Source organism: Rana temporaria, chromosome 1 (assembly GCF_905171775.1).
Source record: "Rana temporaria chromosome 1, aRanTem1.1, whole genome shotgun sequence".
Lineage (NCBI taxonomy): Eukaryota > Metazoa > Chordata > Amphibia > Anura > Ranidae > Rana > Rana temporaria.
This window is the reverse complement of record NC_053489.1, coordinates 524325014-524341889: the sequence shown is the minus strand read 5'-3', so window position 1 is coordinate 524341889 and position 16876 is coordinate 524325014. Positions and strand designations below refer to the sequence as shown.

The following is a 16876-nucleotide window of genomic DNA, read 5'->3' as shown; positions in this document are numbered from 1 at the left end:
GCTATACAATGCCCTTCATATTTTAATATTGAAACAGGTGAAGCAATAGGACTCCATTAAGATATCATGATTTTCTTGAGCCTATTCCTCCTAAGCTACACCATGTGAACATTGTAACCATTTCTCTCACTTTCGTTTTTGCATGAAGCAAATGTTAGAAATTATTGGTAAAAACATATGGTTCCTCTGTACCTGCTTTGAAATATTCAAAATGATTGGAAACGACACTGTAGACACTAAATTACAGAACAGATGTTTATTTTACAGGCTGAATCAGATTGATAGTCTCAAACAGATTCCTGCACAGGGGGTTCATAACCATCCGCCCTTTCGACTTTGGCGCCCGTATCATCTCCAGTTGGTTTGCCAGAAGTGCCACCCTCTCCGTGCAGTTCCATGAGTTTGCCCACTGCAAAAGAGAAATTGGAGAAAATAGTTAAAAAAAAAATTCATAAAACAATATCAAATATAATTATATATTTTATTTAAAAACATTTAGGTTTTAAAACTGGTGTGTGAAAGGGGGGGGGTGTTTGTGCGTGCGCACACACCGTTTACCTCTCCCCAACCTCCCCTCCCATTGTCAAGTCTCCACTACCCCATCTCCATTTTTTAAGACTTTCCCCATCTTCAAGTATGAAATCTGATATTTTTTTGGCTACCCCTTTCGCCCTTTTATTGGGGAGTCACAATAGAACCATGCTGGATAAGGTTTTGAATATAGTTTAACATTTGTATTCAATGCTGTCTCCTGTAGGAATATTAGGCCTGCAGAGCATCTTAAATTTTTTAATACCTTATACCTTTTTCTGGGGAGTTCAACACTCCTACATTATGTTTAACAATTTGCAGCTGTCATTTTAATTCTCCATCTCCCATCCCTCCTTCCCTCCCCCCATAGCTCCTCCCCCACACAGAAGAGGAACTGAGGGGTTCCAACCCCATAGATCAGTTGGTGAGCCAAAAGAGCCAAGTATTTCCAACAGCCATAAACCCACTCGTTGCAGCGATTTGGGGAGGTTCGGTTGGGGTGGGAGCAGAGAGCCTGCCAGTTGTCCAGGTTATCAATCCTTTATCTTGTTTTCCTCCAATTTATTCCTACCCCCACCCCCAAGCAAAAGTCTAATTTTCTCTAATCTTCCCTGCTTTATTTTCCATTTCGATTCATATTTTTTCTTAGGGATCAGTTGCCATTGATCTTCCTGATTTGTTCCTTCTCTCCTACTTGGTGTCCACCCAAGGTATAGGGATTTCCAGTCTTTCAGAATTCTTGTAGTTCTGGGAATCTCAGTTGCCATACGTCCTCCCTATCTGGCCCAGCAAGCAGGCTGAGAGGTGCCCGTTGTACCATATATCGTGATTTTGCATTAGATCCAAAAGAAGGTTTAGAAAAACTCCAAAGTGTCTCAGGTGATAGACCTGGGAAAATCTGGAGTTTGGCACTTCTCATATTTTATTGGCAGCTTACCCCTCATGTTTTTTTTTCCTCATAGCTCTTATATCTCTTGAAACCTCTGTATACATTTTGGTCTTCTAATCCTGCAGACTTTATATTGTTATTGGTTCTGCTTCTTCCCTACCCAGTAATGGTTTAAATATTTTTCCTATCCTTTCCACTAGATCTTCTCCATTAGTTGGTTCAGGTAGGCCCCGTATTATCAAGTTTTTCCTTACGCTTCGGTTTTATTGGTCCACCATTTTATATCACCAAGGCTGCTTTCACACTCAAAGCGTCCGGGCGGTAAAATGCCGCTGATTTTAGCATCGCTTTACTATCATTTCTGCATCGCTTTTTGGGCGCTAGCGAGGCACTTTTAACCCCTGCTAGTGGAAAAAAGGGTTAAAAGCACCCACAAAGCCACTTTGCTGCCAGCGCTGCTTATTGATTTCAATGGGCAGGGGCGCTTTAGGAGCAGTGTGTTCACCACATTTAATGCGCTGCAAAGAAGCTGCTGGCAGGGCTTTTTCTGACACCCTGCCAGCACACCGCTCCAGTGTGAAAGCCTGAGGGCTTTCACACTGGATTGAATGGAGCCGCTCTTTCAGGGCGCTTTTCGGGCACTATTTTTAGTGCCTCAGTGTGGAAGGGGTCTTATCCTTTTAGTTTTTTTATCATCTGTATATGACTGTCTACTCTACTTTCTATACATCTTCTCCTCTCATCAGGTGTGTATTGGTGCCATCTGAGGTTTTAGGGAATTTTCTAGTGCTGCAAAAACAGCCGCCATCTCTACCTTGGTACAGAGTCAGGCTTTCAGGGAATGGTACTCCTTATATCACCCCAAAGTGACTTTCTGGGTCTTTGTTTATTGTTGACTGGTTAAGTACATGTATCCTGAGCAGTTTTGTCCTTTATTTCCATTAATTTTCCCCGATTTCCTTGTTGCCTTTTCATTATGTTTCTCGGATCCTCCTTGGGACATCTACTTAATTGATCCTAGAATTGGGCTTACTTTTGGCGATTTTGCAGCTGCCCTCTTTCCGATCTCCCCCTCATTCCCTAAATAGCTTTTTTTATTTTAGTGCAGTCCTCCTTCACTTACCAGATCCTTCGATTTTGCTTTTAAAAATGTCCTTATTTCTTCTGAGAAATCCTCACTTCCTATTCTTCTGTCCGCAACTCCACACAGTAATGCAAGGCTTTTTCCCTGGTGTGGAGTGTCGTGCTTGCCCCCTCCCTTGGACTACAGGAGAGTAAGGACGCTCTCTGCATTGCAGATAGAGAAAGGAGCTGTGTGTTAGTCGGCGTCCTGACTCTCCTGCAGTCCAAGGGAGGGGGCGAGCACGACACCACACCAGGGAGTTAGCCTTGCATTACTGTGTGGAGTTAGACAGAACAGGAAGTGAGGATTTCTCAGAAGAAATAAGGACATTTAAAATAAAAATTGAAGGATGAGGTAAGTGAAGAACTGCACTAAAGTAAAGGAAGCCATTTGGGGATTTTTTTGTTTTTACCTTTACAAATCCTTTAAATTGTACATGTTGGGTCAATTTGCCATATAATCCAAATGACCATCTATACCCCCCCCCCCCCCCCCCCCAAGCTCTCTCATGCTGAGCAATACCTCCACTCAGATTTACCACTCTTCACACACCAGCGTCTACTCTGCAGTACTATCAAGACACCACTGCTTTTCGGCTTTCCCTTTCACTACAAGTACTAGCTTGTGGAGCCAGACATGTAGCCGTCACAAGATTGTTATCGTATAGGACCAAGAAAAAGTGGTTTGTGAAATTCCAATTCAACCTAAAGAGCAGGCAACCAAGCATAGTTGACACTTGAGTGCCTTCAAAACAGATGTTTTATAAAGAGAACACAAGCAGACTACATCAACAAACTTACACTCAAATTTTGGCTTCTTCAACATCTTGACTTTACGAACATAGACATCATGAAGAGGGTAGATTGACTGACAAGCTTTTTCAATGTCTTTGCCTACGCTGTCTGGAATTCTAAAAAAGGGAAAGAAAAGTTATAAACGTCCACATAAATGTTCTACAAAAGATTTGTTAGCCACGTTACAATAAAATTTGTAGTATAAAAAGGAACCTATTGCTAGAGGTTAAGAGCTGCCATTGCTGATCTCTTTTTAATATTGCCAATTCCCAGGCCATCACTAAAGCTTTGGCTTCAGAGCTGTGAGTCACTGACCCCAACAAGTGTGAGATAATGTTTGAAACTTTACAGCATGCTTGTTCCAGGTCAAAGCCAGGCATTTAGCATATTTAGAAGGCAGGCTGAAATGCCAGGGCAACCTAAAATTTTTACAATTTATACCATCCTGCTGCCAGAAAGGACTTCAAAATTACTAGGTGGGACACCTACAAGGCAGCGGTATTCACACTTTCAATAATGCTTATTTCTTGATCAAGCAATTGGCTCATTTCCTTCACCATCGTGAAGGAACACACACACACACACACACACACACACACAATATCAAATAAAGCCAACCCTAGCTCTGAAAACTTAAAAGGGTTGTAAACCCCCATGTTTTTTCACCTTAATGCATTTTATGGACGCCAAGTGTATGATACAGGAGTGCGCCCGCAAGATAACCCCCTCTGGGAAGCTCTATCCTGAGGCGGTTATCTATTCCAGTGAGGAGCTGGACCCCAGAAGAGAATGAATGATCAGAGCCACTCTGCAAAACTGCACAGTGGAGTTATTCTTTTTTTTAAATAACAAACTCATAGTATCACTTTAATGGCCGGCTAAAGAAAACTGGTACACAAGTGATTAAAGCAGTTTTAAAAAGGCAATTTTTTAAAAATAAATAGCAGCTCCCAAATCTCTTCTGGAGTCCCCCCCACCAGAGATCTCAGCTGCTCCTCTTGTCTGCGCCCATATCAAGCGCTTGCTATGGGGGCAGATCTGCAGGTCTGATCCAGGCTAGGTGCATCCACTGGTACAATTGGGTTCAGCGTTGCCACTCAAAATTTGAGTGACAGCAGGAGCCAATGGCACCTGCTGCTCACAACCAAGCTTTGGGATGGGATGAGAGAAAATTGGCAGACAGGCACAGCACCAATCGACACAGGACTCAGGCAAGTATTTGGGGGAAGTTTTACCTTGACGCAGGGAATGAATCAGGGGAAAAAAAGTTACCTTCAGAACCTTTATCCCATTAACCACTTAAGCCCCGGACCAATATGCTGCTAAATGCCCAAAGGCGTTTTTACAATTCGGCACTGCGTCGCTTTAACAGACAATTGCGCGCTCGTGCGACGTGGTTCCCAAACAAAATTGGCGTCCTTTTTTCCCCACAAATAGAGCTTTCTTTTGGTGGTATTTGATCACCTCTGCGGTTTTTATTTTTTGCGCTATAAACAAAAATATAGCGACAATTTTGAAAAATGCAATATTTTTTACTGTAATAAATATCCCCCAAAAACTTATAAAAAAAAAAATCTCCTCAGTTTAGGCCGATACGTATTCTACCTATTTTTGGTAAAAGAGAAAAAAAAAATTGCAATAAGCGTTTATCAATTGGTTTGCGCAAAATTTATAGCGTTTACAAGATAGGGGATAGTTTTATTATTTATTACTACTAATGGTGGCGATCAGCGATTTTTTCCGTGACTGCGGCATTATGGCGGACACTTCGGACAATTTTGACACATTTTTGGGACCATTGTCATTTTCACAGCAAAAAATGCCTTTAAATTGCATTGTTTATTGTGAAAATTACAGTTGCAGTTTGGGAGTTAACCACAGGGGGCGCTGTAGGAGTTAAGATTCACCTAGTGTGTGTTTACAACTGTAGGGGGGTGTGGCTGTAGGACTGACGTCATCGATCGAGTCTCCCTATAAAAAGGATCACTCGATCGATGCAGCGCCATAGTGAAGCACGGGGAAGCCGTGTCTACATACGGCTCTCTCCCCGTTCTTCAGCTCCGGGGAGCAATCGCAACTATAAACAAATAGCCGCGCCGTCGTCCCGGATCGCTCCCCGCGGGAATCCGACCGACGCATGTAGCGGGGTCCCCGATCGGACCCCCCACCCGCTAGAAGGCAAGGACGTACATGTACGCCCATATGCCTGTACGTGCCATTCTGTGGACGTACATATACATGCGGCGGTCGGGAAGTGGTTAAAAAAAGCATATTTGCATGTATTGTACAGATGTAGAATTGCCCAGACATACAGTTTAACCACAACAGGAGACAAGAATTACAAGAGGTCCTTGTAGGGACACAAGTCTTCTGGAGCTCCACGCCAGTGCTTCTCACTGTTCTGAAAGCACCTTCAGCAAGATGTGCGCTGAGGGGCACCTGTGCAGGCGTGCTTATAAACCAGGCTGTGCATAGACACTAAGCCACACCCTCCGGCCCCCCTTACAGGATTTGACTGACAGCGGCAAGAGCCAATGGCTGAAGAAGAATCAATCCCTTTTGCAACATTTAATTTCCCTTGTTCAGAAATAATGTAAAAAAAATATAGCTTTAATACTTACAGCTTGTTAACAACCTCTTTTAGGTCATTAGTTTGGACTTCCCGGGTCATGATTTCCATCATTTTCTTGCGAATCTGACGAACTTGCTGATGCTGGGCATATGACGTCTTTCTGATCTGATTATTACGTTTTTTAGTGAATCCAACACAAAAGAGACGGAGCAGGTAGCCATCTGTTGTCTTTACATCAACATGAGCTTCAATCATGGTCTATGGGAGGGGGGAAAAAAATATTATATATTTTACTATACTTACAAGCAATTACCGACTGTTCCAAAAGAAATACCTTTTCAAACATCAGTATTAGATAACATTTTAGGCCTGAAGAGTACACAAAATCCCAAATATATTTTCTGAAAGCAGACACCCTGGAGAAAACAATGGGGGGGGGGGGACGGGGGGGTAGGACCAATTTTTTATGTCACAATATTACAGCAACGGTCAAGAAACACAAATTTTAGGGCAAACAAATGCAAACTTCAGTACCCTATATTTTCTATAGCCCCATATAGTTATCAGGTTAGTGTTAGAGGTCTTGCATTGGAATTATTGCTCTCAATCGTGTGCGGCGATATGCAACATGTGTATCACCATCAATGTTTTCGTGCGCAGGTGCTCCGACACAATCGTTTACGTGGGGGGGTGGGGATTTTATGTGCTTGCATGCAACTTTTTTTTGAGCTAGCCAGGACACCAAGAGCTTGACCCATAAGTGACATCAGATGTCTTTCCAGGTCACAAGAAAATGTGCTTCTCCTTCCCCTCTACCCGCCGGCACCCGTCATGGAGCTCCTGGGCCCCCGGTAAGCATGGGGCAGTGGGAGGTCGTAGTGGGGAGCGCCGGTACCAGGGGTGTGTGTGCGAGAGATCAGGCGCCAGCAAAGCCGCCCGAATGCTCTCACCTGACAGGCCTAGGAGTCAGCCTGTCAGTTTCATACACAATCCCAGTGGCTGCAGCCATCAGTTGTGTGTGATACCCCCCCCCCCACTATTAGGTCTGCACAATGTATGGACCTGGTGAAGCGTTAAAGACACTGATTACCTTTCTCTAGTCAAGGTAAAGTGAAAAATTGAATATTTTACCCACCTTCCCCTGATCAAATTTAGAAATAAAAAAATAAAAAGTATATATCAAGTGCGCTCCGGATGCCAGGACCTAGCAAATAAAGTCTGTTTTGAAATGGATAGGCATCTTCAAACACTTCAGGCCGCACTCAGAGACAAAGTGATCTCTAATGATAAAGATAAAAACAAACAAGGCGCCTCTAAGTGCAGAAATAAAACTTTAATATCCCCATGAGTATAGAGCCTGGAAATTAAGTTAGCGGCAGTGGGATGAAAACCAGCATGGAACAAACAGGAAGTGTCGTCACCTTTCTGATGACACTTCCTGTTTGTGTTCCATGCTGGTTTTCGTCCCGCTGACATTTCCAGGCTCCATACTACACGCTGGCCCAGACAGCACTATTGTGTTTCGAGAGCCTGCAGCGTCCACCGGCTGTTTCCTGGATCTTACTGGAAGCATTACATACTGGGACCTTCCTGCTATAAGATCACCACCTGGATACACCAACTACATGCTCCGTCTCACCCTCTATATCGTAAATGTTTTTTAATCCTCTTGGGGATAGTAAAGTTTATTTCTGCACTTAGAGGCGCCTGTTTGTTTTTCCCAATCAAGTTTGTATACTCAAGTTGGCCATACACTAAAAATTATCTTGTTCAGTTCTGCCTGCGTTGCTCCAGTGTCAAAATAGTATTGGGACTTGGACAGGTGTGACAGTGATGGAGCCTGGTGTATCCTCATACTTTGAAGCACAGCTTTGTTAAAAGTAAAATGTGGGGTAGCAGCAATGGAGTATTCTAGGCAAGTATTCATGCCTTCAAAATTGGCTAAGTGCAAACTGTCAGCTTGCCTAGAATAGGCCAAGTGTTGCCTTTTAAATCAAGAATAGCATTAAAATTGGCATAAGGCAACAGCAATGCCGATATATTTTCCTTTCAAAAGCAGAATTTACCATTTTCTCTATAAACTATTGTTTTAACAGCAAAGTGAATTCCAAGATCAACATATGCATGTATATTATGTACACAGTGTACGTCCCTTTGTTCTTGGCATCCCCAAATCCACGGGAGATAATAGCTGCACTCCTGGGCTAGCAGTCACGTTACATTAATACATCACTTGGGATTTCTATGGATTTGAAATTGCCTTGAGTGAGGCTGAAGAGCCCGTGTTTGCCTCGAGTAGTAGTTCTGATCAGCAGGGAATAGGACCACTGTGGGACTTTTAAAGTCGATCGGAAACACATACATGGTGCTGCCATGGCAACCTACGAACACTGCACATGGGAAGGAGATTCTTTTAAGTGCAAGCAGTGGACAGGTTCAAGAAGATATCACTGGAAAATGCAGCAGTCTATAGAGTAAACAAATATTAAAGTATGTGGGAAATATAAGGTAAGCATCCATTAAGGATACTGGTTTACGATGGGAGAAACCGATTTTTAACTAAAGTTTGTAGTTCCATTACCCCTCTATTGTGCAAGTGATCTATGATCCTAAAGTACGCTTTTAAATATGAACAGTGACTACCATTTAAAAAAAAAAAAAAAATCTAAATCTGAAAACGTTACATATGGAAGCTTACTAGTCTTTCAATGTGGTATATGCATTTGCCCCATCCTACCACTGGTAGGATTCCTTCATCCACATTGACTGTGTGGATAAGGGAATCAGCCGACTGACCAAAAAAAAAGTAAAAAAAAAAAAAACGAGCCATCTATGGCCACTCTTCCAAAAAAAAAGTATCAGTACTTGTACACGGTCTTAAAAAAGTGGCATCTGGACAACCCTACCTGTAAAACACTTCTAAAACAAAAAGCCAATAAATTGGCATGCTCAGGTGTGAATGGAGCCTTAGTCTGACTTCCAACCAATACATTATCACTAGATGGAAATTAGTAGGGCATGCAAAACTGTCCAGCGACTTACCTGCCACTTCTTGACCATAGAGCACATCTTGTCGCGGGTCAGATCCATGCCATGAAAGTTGGTGAGACAATTCTTGCCCTGAACATCTTCAGTAATCAGTTTGAATTTACGGAAGGCCACTTCATCATTCTGCAGGTCAGCAAGGCTTACCTCAAATACACGCCCTTTGAGGCCATCAGATGCAATCTCTACATTAAGCAAAATACAGAAAAAATATTTAAGAAAACTTTTCTAAAGTAAAACTATGAATTTTTAGTGAATAAGGGAATGTCAGAACGATCTCAAAGTCAGTAATCACAGATGTCATTTGGGACCAAAACTATGTTCTCATACATTCCCATTTTTAAAACGCCAATGCTAGAAATCATTTAAACCCTTAATATTAAAGTTCACTTATAACAATTAAAGGGGGAGGGGAGGTTTATAGGGCAGGAGTCTAGGGCTGAAACTAATCGACAACCAATTGATTCTAAAAATAGTTGACAACTATTTTCATAATAGATTAATGGGTCAGCCGATTGGCTGGCCTGCATACAGAATGCATTATTTGTTAACATACCTGGAAATATAGTGCAGTACACATACAGGTCAAAGCACCATCCTCATTAAAGCGAATTTCAAACCCAAAAGTGGAACTTCCGCCAATCGGATCCCCCTCACCTCCGGTGCCAATTGGGGGGGTGGCAAACTATGACAGGCATCCTTTCCCACTTCCGGAAGTCCGGGCAATGGCCCAAGACATCAGCGTGGGGCTCCCTCCTCCTCCACCAGGCCAGTAGGAGAGAGGAGCGGGCCTCGCGCCTGCCCACTGGGGTTCCCGGTGTGAAGCCGAAAGGCTGCACTGTCAGGTACCCTTACCCACATTGGTGGCTGCAGTAGTCGACAGCTTATGGAAACATCAGCTGCAGTGCCAACATTGCTGGACTCCAGGACAGGTAAGCGTCCTATTAAAACCCAGTAGCTGCAGTATACTATGTGTAACTGCTGGTTGTAATTTTTTCACCTTGCCATAGGGGCACTCTATACTATACTCTGAAGATAGCTATTTAGGCAATCTAAAGGCAGAAGCATTGGTGGGGGACTTCAGAACACTAGAATCAGGGCTGCTCTGCAGAAAACCATTGAACAGAGCAGGAAAGTAAAACTTATTAAAAAAAATAAACACACACACACTTCAAAGACTGTACAGGGAAGATCAGCATCTGAACCCAGAGAAGGTGGAGACCGGAGGCAATAGAAGGCATTACAATAACATTTAAAGTAAACTTTTCTGTATTGTGCATTATATTTAAAGGGGTTTTCCAGCCATTTTTTTAAGTTTATTAAAAGTCAGCAGCCACAAAAAGTGTATACTTGAGCGGAGAACCAAGCGATTAAATATGATGATTCAGTTTTCAGAGCTCCATGAGCAGAGAGCTGCAGACTGTCAATCTGAGCTCTTTGCTCGTTCCCCTCCTTGCTCATTGGAGAGCTGGGCTGTGGAGGGGGCGGAGCAGCTGGCTCAGTTTCTCAGCGACTCGCTGAGAGGCATAACCGGGTGTCAGTCCAGGCACCTGGCGGATGCAGACTTGTCAGGATGATGCAGTGCCTGGAATGATAACCGTAATGTCCGAACGGATTTCAGCCCATTCTGATTTATAGAGGTACAGCCAAACAACTTTGGTTATACATAAAAAATGTTTACTTTAATATATTTCCCCCAAGGCTAATATTTAGCAGATTCAACCTCTAATAGTATATACATCATATCTTCCTTTCGGTGTCAGGGGTGGAAGCGGGAGCTGGGCGCCTGTAAAAATAGGGTACAGGCTTTCCCCCTAAAAAAATTAGATGCCAAACGTGGCAAGTCGGGGGGGGTCACCAACACTTAAAGTGGAAGTTTCATTTTTGAGTGGAACTCCACTTTAAGAGGGGATATAGTCTACACCAGGGGTCCGAAACTCCAGCTGTTGCAAAACTACCAGTTCCAATGAGGCATTGCAAGGCTTACAGTTACAAGCATGACTCCCACAGGCAGAGGCATGATGGTGCTTGTAGTTTCGCAACAGCTGGAGGGTCACCAGTTTGAGACCAGGGAAGGTCTACACCAATGCATACAAGCCACCTCCACAAGACAAAAGCATAAGCTGCTGCACCAGTACATTGGTCCTGCAGCCAAAATCTATGCTATTTACACAAGATATGCAATCTCGGGAGATTAGGTTAGTGAGGCTATGAGGGCTTTTAGAGTCGGTTCACACAGGGGCAGCTTCAAAGTCGCCCCGACTTCCGTGCAGCTTGCAAAACAACTTCTGTATAGAAGTCAATGCAAGCTTCTCTGAAGTCACCTTAATGTAATATAGGAACCTTTTTCCAAGTTGGAGCGACTTGAGTAGCTCCTATTAGAATGGTAAGAGCCCATTCACACCTCCGCGACAAAACGCCCGACGCTCGTGCCGCTGGAGGGGAGAATTCCCATTGCTGTCTATGGAGATGGTTCACATCTCATACGCCTGAAAAAAAGTCCAGGACCCTTTTTTTCCAGGCGGCATTGGCGTTCGGCCATACAAAGCAATGGGAAGGCTTTGTATAATTAAAAAAAAAAAAAAAAAAGTTACACTCGCGGCAAAATACGCCGCGTATGCGGCGTATCTTGTCGCGGAGGTGTGAATGCAGCCTTATATTGTACAGAATTAAGCGCGACTTGTGCGAACAGGGTCTTACGGGGCAAGTGTAAACACACATCCATCCTTATCGATTAGTGACCACAGAATGGAATATACTGTCAAGACAATTTAGTAATTGGATTATTTCCCATGTTATTTTACCACAACCGTAACCTAAACTGAAATGGCATCAGATTGAATCTACATCCAGAAACAGTAAAAGGGGATGTGCCATGAAAAAAAAAAAAAATATTTAAAAGCCAGCAGCTACAAATACTGCACTGCTGACTTTTAATATTAGGACACTTACCTGTCCTGGAGTCCAGCGACGTCCGCAGCAGAGATCGAGCGATCGCTCGTCACTCTGCTGCTCCCCCCGCCATACTCAGTGAGAGATCCAGGAAGTGAAGCGCTCCGGCTTCACTACCCGGTTCCCAACGGCGCATGCGCGGGTTGCGCTGCGCCACTGATTGGCTCCCGCTGTGCTCTGGGAGCCGAGTGTTCCCAGAGCACAACGGGGGGAGGACGGAAGGTGACGTCATGCCCGTATCGTGTGGCCGGAAGTGGGTGCAAATACCTGTCTTTACACAGGTATCTGCACCCCCCTCCTCCCTGAAAGGTGTCAAATGTGACACCGGAGGGGGGAGGGTTCCGATCAGCGCAAGTTCCACTTTAGGGTGGAGCTCCGCTTTAAGAAGCATACACTCAAGACATGACAGCGGTAAAAGGCTTACCAACAAGATATTAGGGGAGATTAGAAGTATAAGAAAACATGACTCAGACAAAACGATCCTCCCAACTGTTAAGACAGTTGGGCCAACATGCCGCAAAGTTTGCTCTTCTCAAACACAAGTCAGATCACTGACACTTACTAGTTCCTTGTGTCCTTGTAACCAAAGTCTTGCCAAGGTTGCGGATATTGAACATGGCTGGAGCTTTAACATCATACCAATCTTTTTTGGAAAAGGGGTCAACACTGAAAAAAATTTAAAATAAAATAAACAACTATTCAAGTTGGTTGCCTAATTTTAAATCATGTTGAACACAAATAGGGTAAAACATTTTGTAGACTAGTGTTACAAATTAGTAAAATATCTGCCGATTAACATTTTAGGACTACGCAAGCTCTTTGGCCAAACTATCTATGAAGCTGTGATCAAACAGGCACTATTAAATTGGCTTCCTTCAAAAAAAAAAAAAAAAAAAAAAAAAAAAAGGACTTCCTTCTACAATAACCCTGCAGATTTACACCAATCAAAAACTGCTCAGACCACTGGATCACCACCTAGTCAAGTGCAAACATTAGGTTTAGTAAGAAATTCTAGGACCAGAGTTTGAAGACCGTTTTCAGAATGCCCAATAAACCCGGGTACATGGGGGTCAAATGTCAGGAAACAGTCGGGTAAAAAAAACAAAAAAAAACGACATTCGAATTGTGTGTATATCGGTCTCTCAAACAGAAGTCGGCTGTTTGGCCGGCTTGTCGGCAGAGAATGCTGCAAAACCAGAATCCGGCCAACTCCCAATTAGCACTCTCAGTCAATGGCCAAACAAAACACAGTAATAGTTTGTACCCGGCTTAGCGGTAATTGATTGGAAGGGTTGCAAATTTTCTTGTAAAACAAAAATAAACATATAGTCTGCCATTGCTAAATACTAGTTGGCCATCGAAGTGACCCAACAAGGAGCTGCTGCAGAGCGCTGGCAGGGAACCAGAGAAGAGGCTCTGGGCTGCTCTGTGCAACAAACTATTGCACAGAGGTGGCAAGTATAACATGTTTGTTATTTTACAGAGAAAAAGGGCAAGCTTTGAGCCCTTGTTTACACTAAAATGCAGGATTGAAATTGTGCGATTTTGAACCTGCATTTCAGTGCGAGTTCGGGAGCGATTTGAAAGACACCTGTGTAGGTTCATGCACGTGTCAAATTCTCTCTGAAGTTGGCAAAAAGTAGTGCAGGAACTACTTTTGGAAATCGGTGCATCGTCGCACTAACTGGGACAATGTCGTTGCCAGAAATAGGCTGAAATTTGGCATGCGATTTGACATGTCAAGTGCATGATTCCCATTTTAAAAGGGCTCAAGTTGTACCGAATTGCACCAAAAAAGGCACACGCATCTTTTTTGGAGCCACACCATAAACACATAGCATGGTCATTTAGTACATGTTAACCGCACTGACTTTGCAATCCTTTTGGGGTGTTAACACTCGCAGCAGATAGTAAAGACAGTGCAATTGCAAAGCGGTGTGGGAAACAAGCAGGGATGGCTGTGTTTCCCACCCCACATGTGTGAACCTAGGCTTACTCATGATGGCCAGAAATGTTAGGGGGCGTTCTTTAGAGTGATTTCTCAGCAAAATAAAGGATGGATGGGGGAGTTTGCTTTGTGGTGCTCAGATGCAGCGCAGTTGTGTTTCGAGTTTACTTTTATATTAATGCTCTATGCAGCGTTCTCCCCTTCTATTAAGCAGGTTGAAGAAAAATCTCTTGGAAAGCTTCTGTAATTTCAAATTCCTCTAAAGGAATGTACACAGGCTGAACATTGGTCAGTTCAACAAAAACCAGCTGAGATTCAGCCAGCGTGTACAGCAGCATGTCCAACAGAAGCAGGCCTAACAACCAGTTTATAGTGACAGAGCATGCTGAAAAACCAGCATCTGCTCCGCTCCTCTCCCCAGCTGGCGTTTTCATTGTCACTGTGGGCACCCGGCCGTGACAGCTTTCGGCTTCACGGCCGGGCACCCACTGCGCATGCGCGCTGTTTGATTGGACAGGCGATCGCCTAGGACCTGTTACGTGCCCTAGGCGATCGCCTACAGGGAGGGGCTGCCAAAGGGCGATTAAGATTAATCGCCTTTCAGCCCCCCGGCGGAAGGAGGAAGTGGGACAGGAAGTCCCCTTCTCCTGAAGCCCCCACCCCAAAAAAAATTACATGCCAAATGTGGCATGTAAGGGGGTGAGGAGTGGGATAAGCGGAAGTTCCATTTTTGGGTGGAACTCTGCTTTAAGAGAAGCCCAACCAAACGAGCTCAGGCTGGACTTGTCATTTAAAAGATTTATTTGTTTATTCACTATGGTGATTCATATGCAATTGCGTGGTTTCTCTTTTTCACATCTGATCGCCAATGGCCCGCCAGGTGATCAGTGTGTTTGGGCTGGGGTTACCCAGGAGCAATGCGACTAGTGGCGGCACTACACAGAGGAACTGACTTAGTTATTCCCTCTCTGTGACCCCAGAAACCAAGTGCATCATATTGTCACTTCTGGTTTCAGCTCTTTTACATGGCCATAAGCGGCCAGGAAAGCAGCCAGTGATTGATCAGCTGCCTTGGGAGCCAGAGAAGAGATTTGGAATCCAATAAGAGCCCAGATGTCTCCATAAAATGGACCAGTCAACACCCATGCGGTCACAAGGGATGTTATTCATATCTCTCATATTTTACCCCCCAAAAAAGCTGCGTGTTGTATTGTCTGTGAGCAATAAAGTTAATTTTTTTCCCAAAACGATTGTGTTTGAAAAACTGCTGCGCAAATACCGTGGGACAAACTGCAAAACTAATTTTATTCTATAGGGTAGTATAGGAGAACCTTGGCAACTACATTTCCCATGATGCTCGTGCACTCTGCAGTGTAGTTGAGCATCATGGGAAATGTAGTTTCAAAAGATGTGGGTTGGCAAAGTTTGCCATCACTGCTAGAGAGAAAACAAATTAGCAAAAAAAGTTTTTACATGTGCAAGTGTCAGAATTTGCCTCACAGGCAAGTGGTTAATATCACTTTAACAAATTTGACAAACTCAGCAATGAATTGGAAGGGGGTATCTGACTGTTATTCAACTTAAAAGCCAGTGTATTTGTTAGGACAAGACTTGTGAAGAGAAAACTTCCGCTAAGACCCCTTTCACACTTGTGTGACTTGCGTCCTGCGTACCCCATGATTTCCAATGCGTACCATTCATATCTGTGCTCCTTCAAGTCGCACCAGCTTCAAAGTAGTCACTGTATGGTGCGAGTTGAGGTCCATAGACCAAGATTACACAGGCATTCCCTGAAACTGCTGCAAAAATTACACGACTTTCGAGTCGCAGCAGTGTGAAAGGGGCCTAAGCCTGCTATTGCTGCCTGTTCACCTCTGCGCCTGTCACTGAAACCAGAACACAAAATATTCCTGTCAATGGGAACAGAAGCTCCCCTACAGAACAGATCCCATTACTTCCTGTGCAGTCAGAAAGTTCTGGGGAATCTGCTCAATGGGGACACAAACCTGAAAGAGGTCCTATCACTTCCCCACTGTCCGAATACTGGGCTTTAACCACCACTTGTAGAGCTGTTGGGATTTCTGAGCCTCAGAGCTCCTTGCCAGACTGGCAGACATAGGTGCCCACCCTAGACATGGCAGACAGGAGTGCATGGGCTGCTAGGGAGAGTCCAGGAACACACAGCCCCAGGACATGGCGAGGAGCTCCTTACACTGGGTGCTCACTATAGTACACCAATGGAGGGGTGTGTGTGGGGTAGACCCCCTTCAGTACACACAGGCAGACCCTATACTCCCTCCTGAGGTAAGCACACGTTACTGACAGAGAGCGCCAGGCCTGCAGTCATGGAGCCCGACTCGTCCTTATCCACCTTCTATCAGCGCCATCCTTCCCCTAATTCCCCGCCACACAACCCCCAGCGCCGCGCACACACCTCGCCCTCATTCCCCGGTCTCTATTTCTACTCACATCTTCTTCTTGGCACCTTTCTTGCCGCCTTTGGTCAGCCTCTTGTTCTTGCCGACTGCCATCTTGCCCAGCTGGGAGAGAAAGAGGAAACGTAGGCCGCACACGCGAGACTTCAGTGAGAAGGCAAAACCATAGAGAGGGACGGGCTCCTGGGAAAAGCTGAGGACCTCTGGTGGGCGGAGGAGGTATTGCGCCAGTGGAGGGTGATAGTAATGCACGTGGAAGATTACTGGTGAAGGGAAATGATCAGCACTTCAGGGACGTGAGCTGGAGAGAGATAATAAAAAAAAAAAAGTCCCGGGGATTGGAGCAACTGACCTGTAAATAGAAAGAACAAATGTCTTCTTATGGAGCACAAATAGAGATCGATGATCACACAATGCTCCAATCATGTTGTATCTTCTTCTATAGTGAACCATTTTCCATGTGTTTAGTGACAGATAAATACTCCTAGTGATTTTCACTAATTGTGATGCTGTTTAGCTTTGACATTAAAGCGGGAGTTCACCCGAATTTTTTTTTTTAACCTTAGATTGATGCTCATTTTGTCAAG

General features: G+C 44.2%; 1 protein-coding gene and 1 non-coding gene across 2 annotated transcripts; both read right to left on the bottom strand.

The window, feature by feature from the left end:
• Positions 1–233: 233 nt before the first annotated feature.
• On the bottom strand, positions 234–16435 carry RPS3A (ribosomal protein S3A). Its single transcript, XM_040331893.1, has 6 exons — positions 16324–16435; positions 12469–12572; positions 8952–9139; positions 5959–6167; positions 3344–3453; positions 234–409 (listed from the first exon to the last, which is right to left on the bottom strand). Exons 1-6 carry the CDS (start codon positions 16383–16385, stop codon positions 288–290), a joined length of 795 nt encoding a protein of 264 aa, XP_040187827.1. The 5' UTR covers positions 16386–16435; the 3' UTR covers positions 234–287.
• LOC120925381 lies at positions 9218–9287 on the bottom strand. Its single transcript, XR_005746656.1, has one exon. It is a non-coding gene; the product is annotated as a small nucleolar RNA SNORD73 (small nucleolar RNA).
• Positions 16436–16876: the final 441 nt, after the last annotated feature.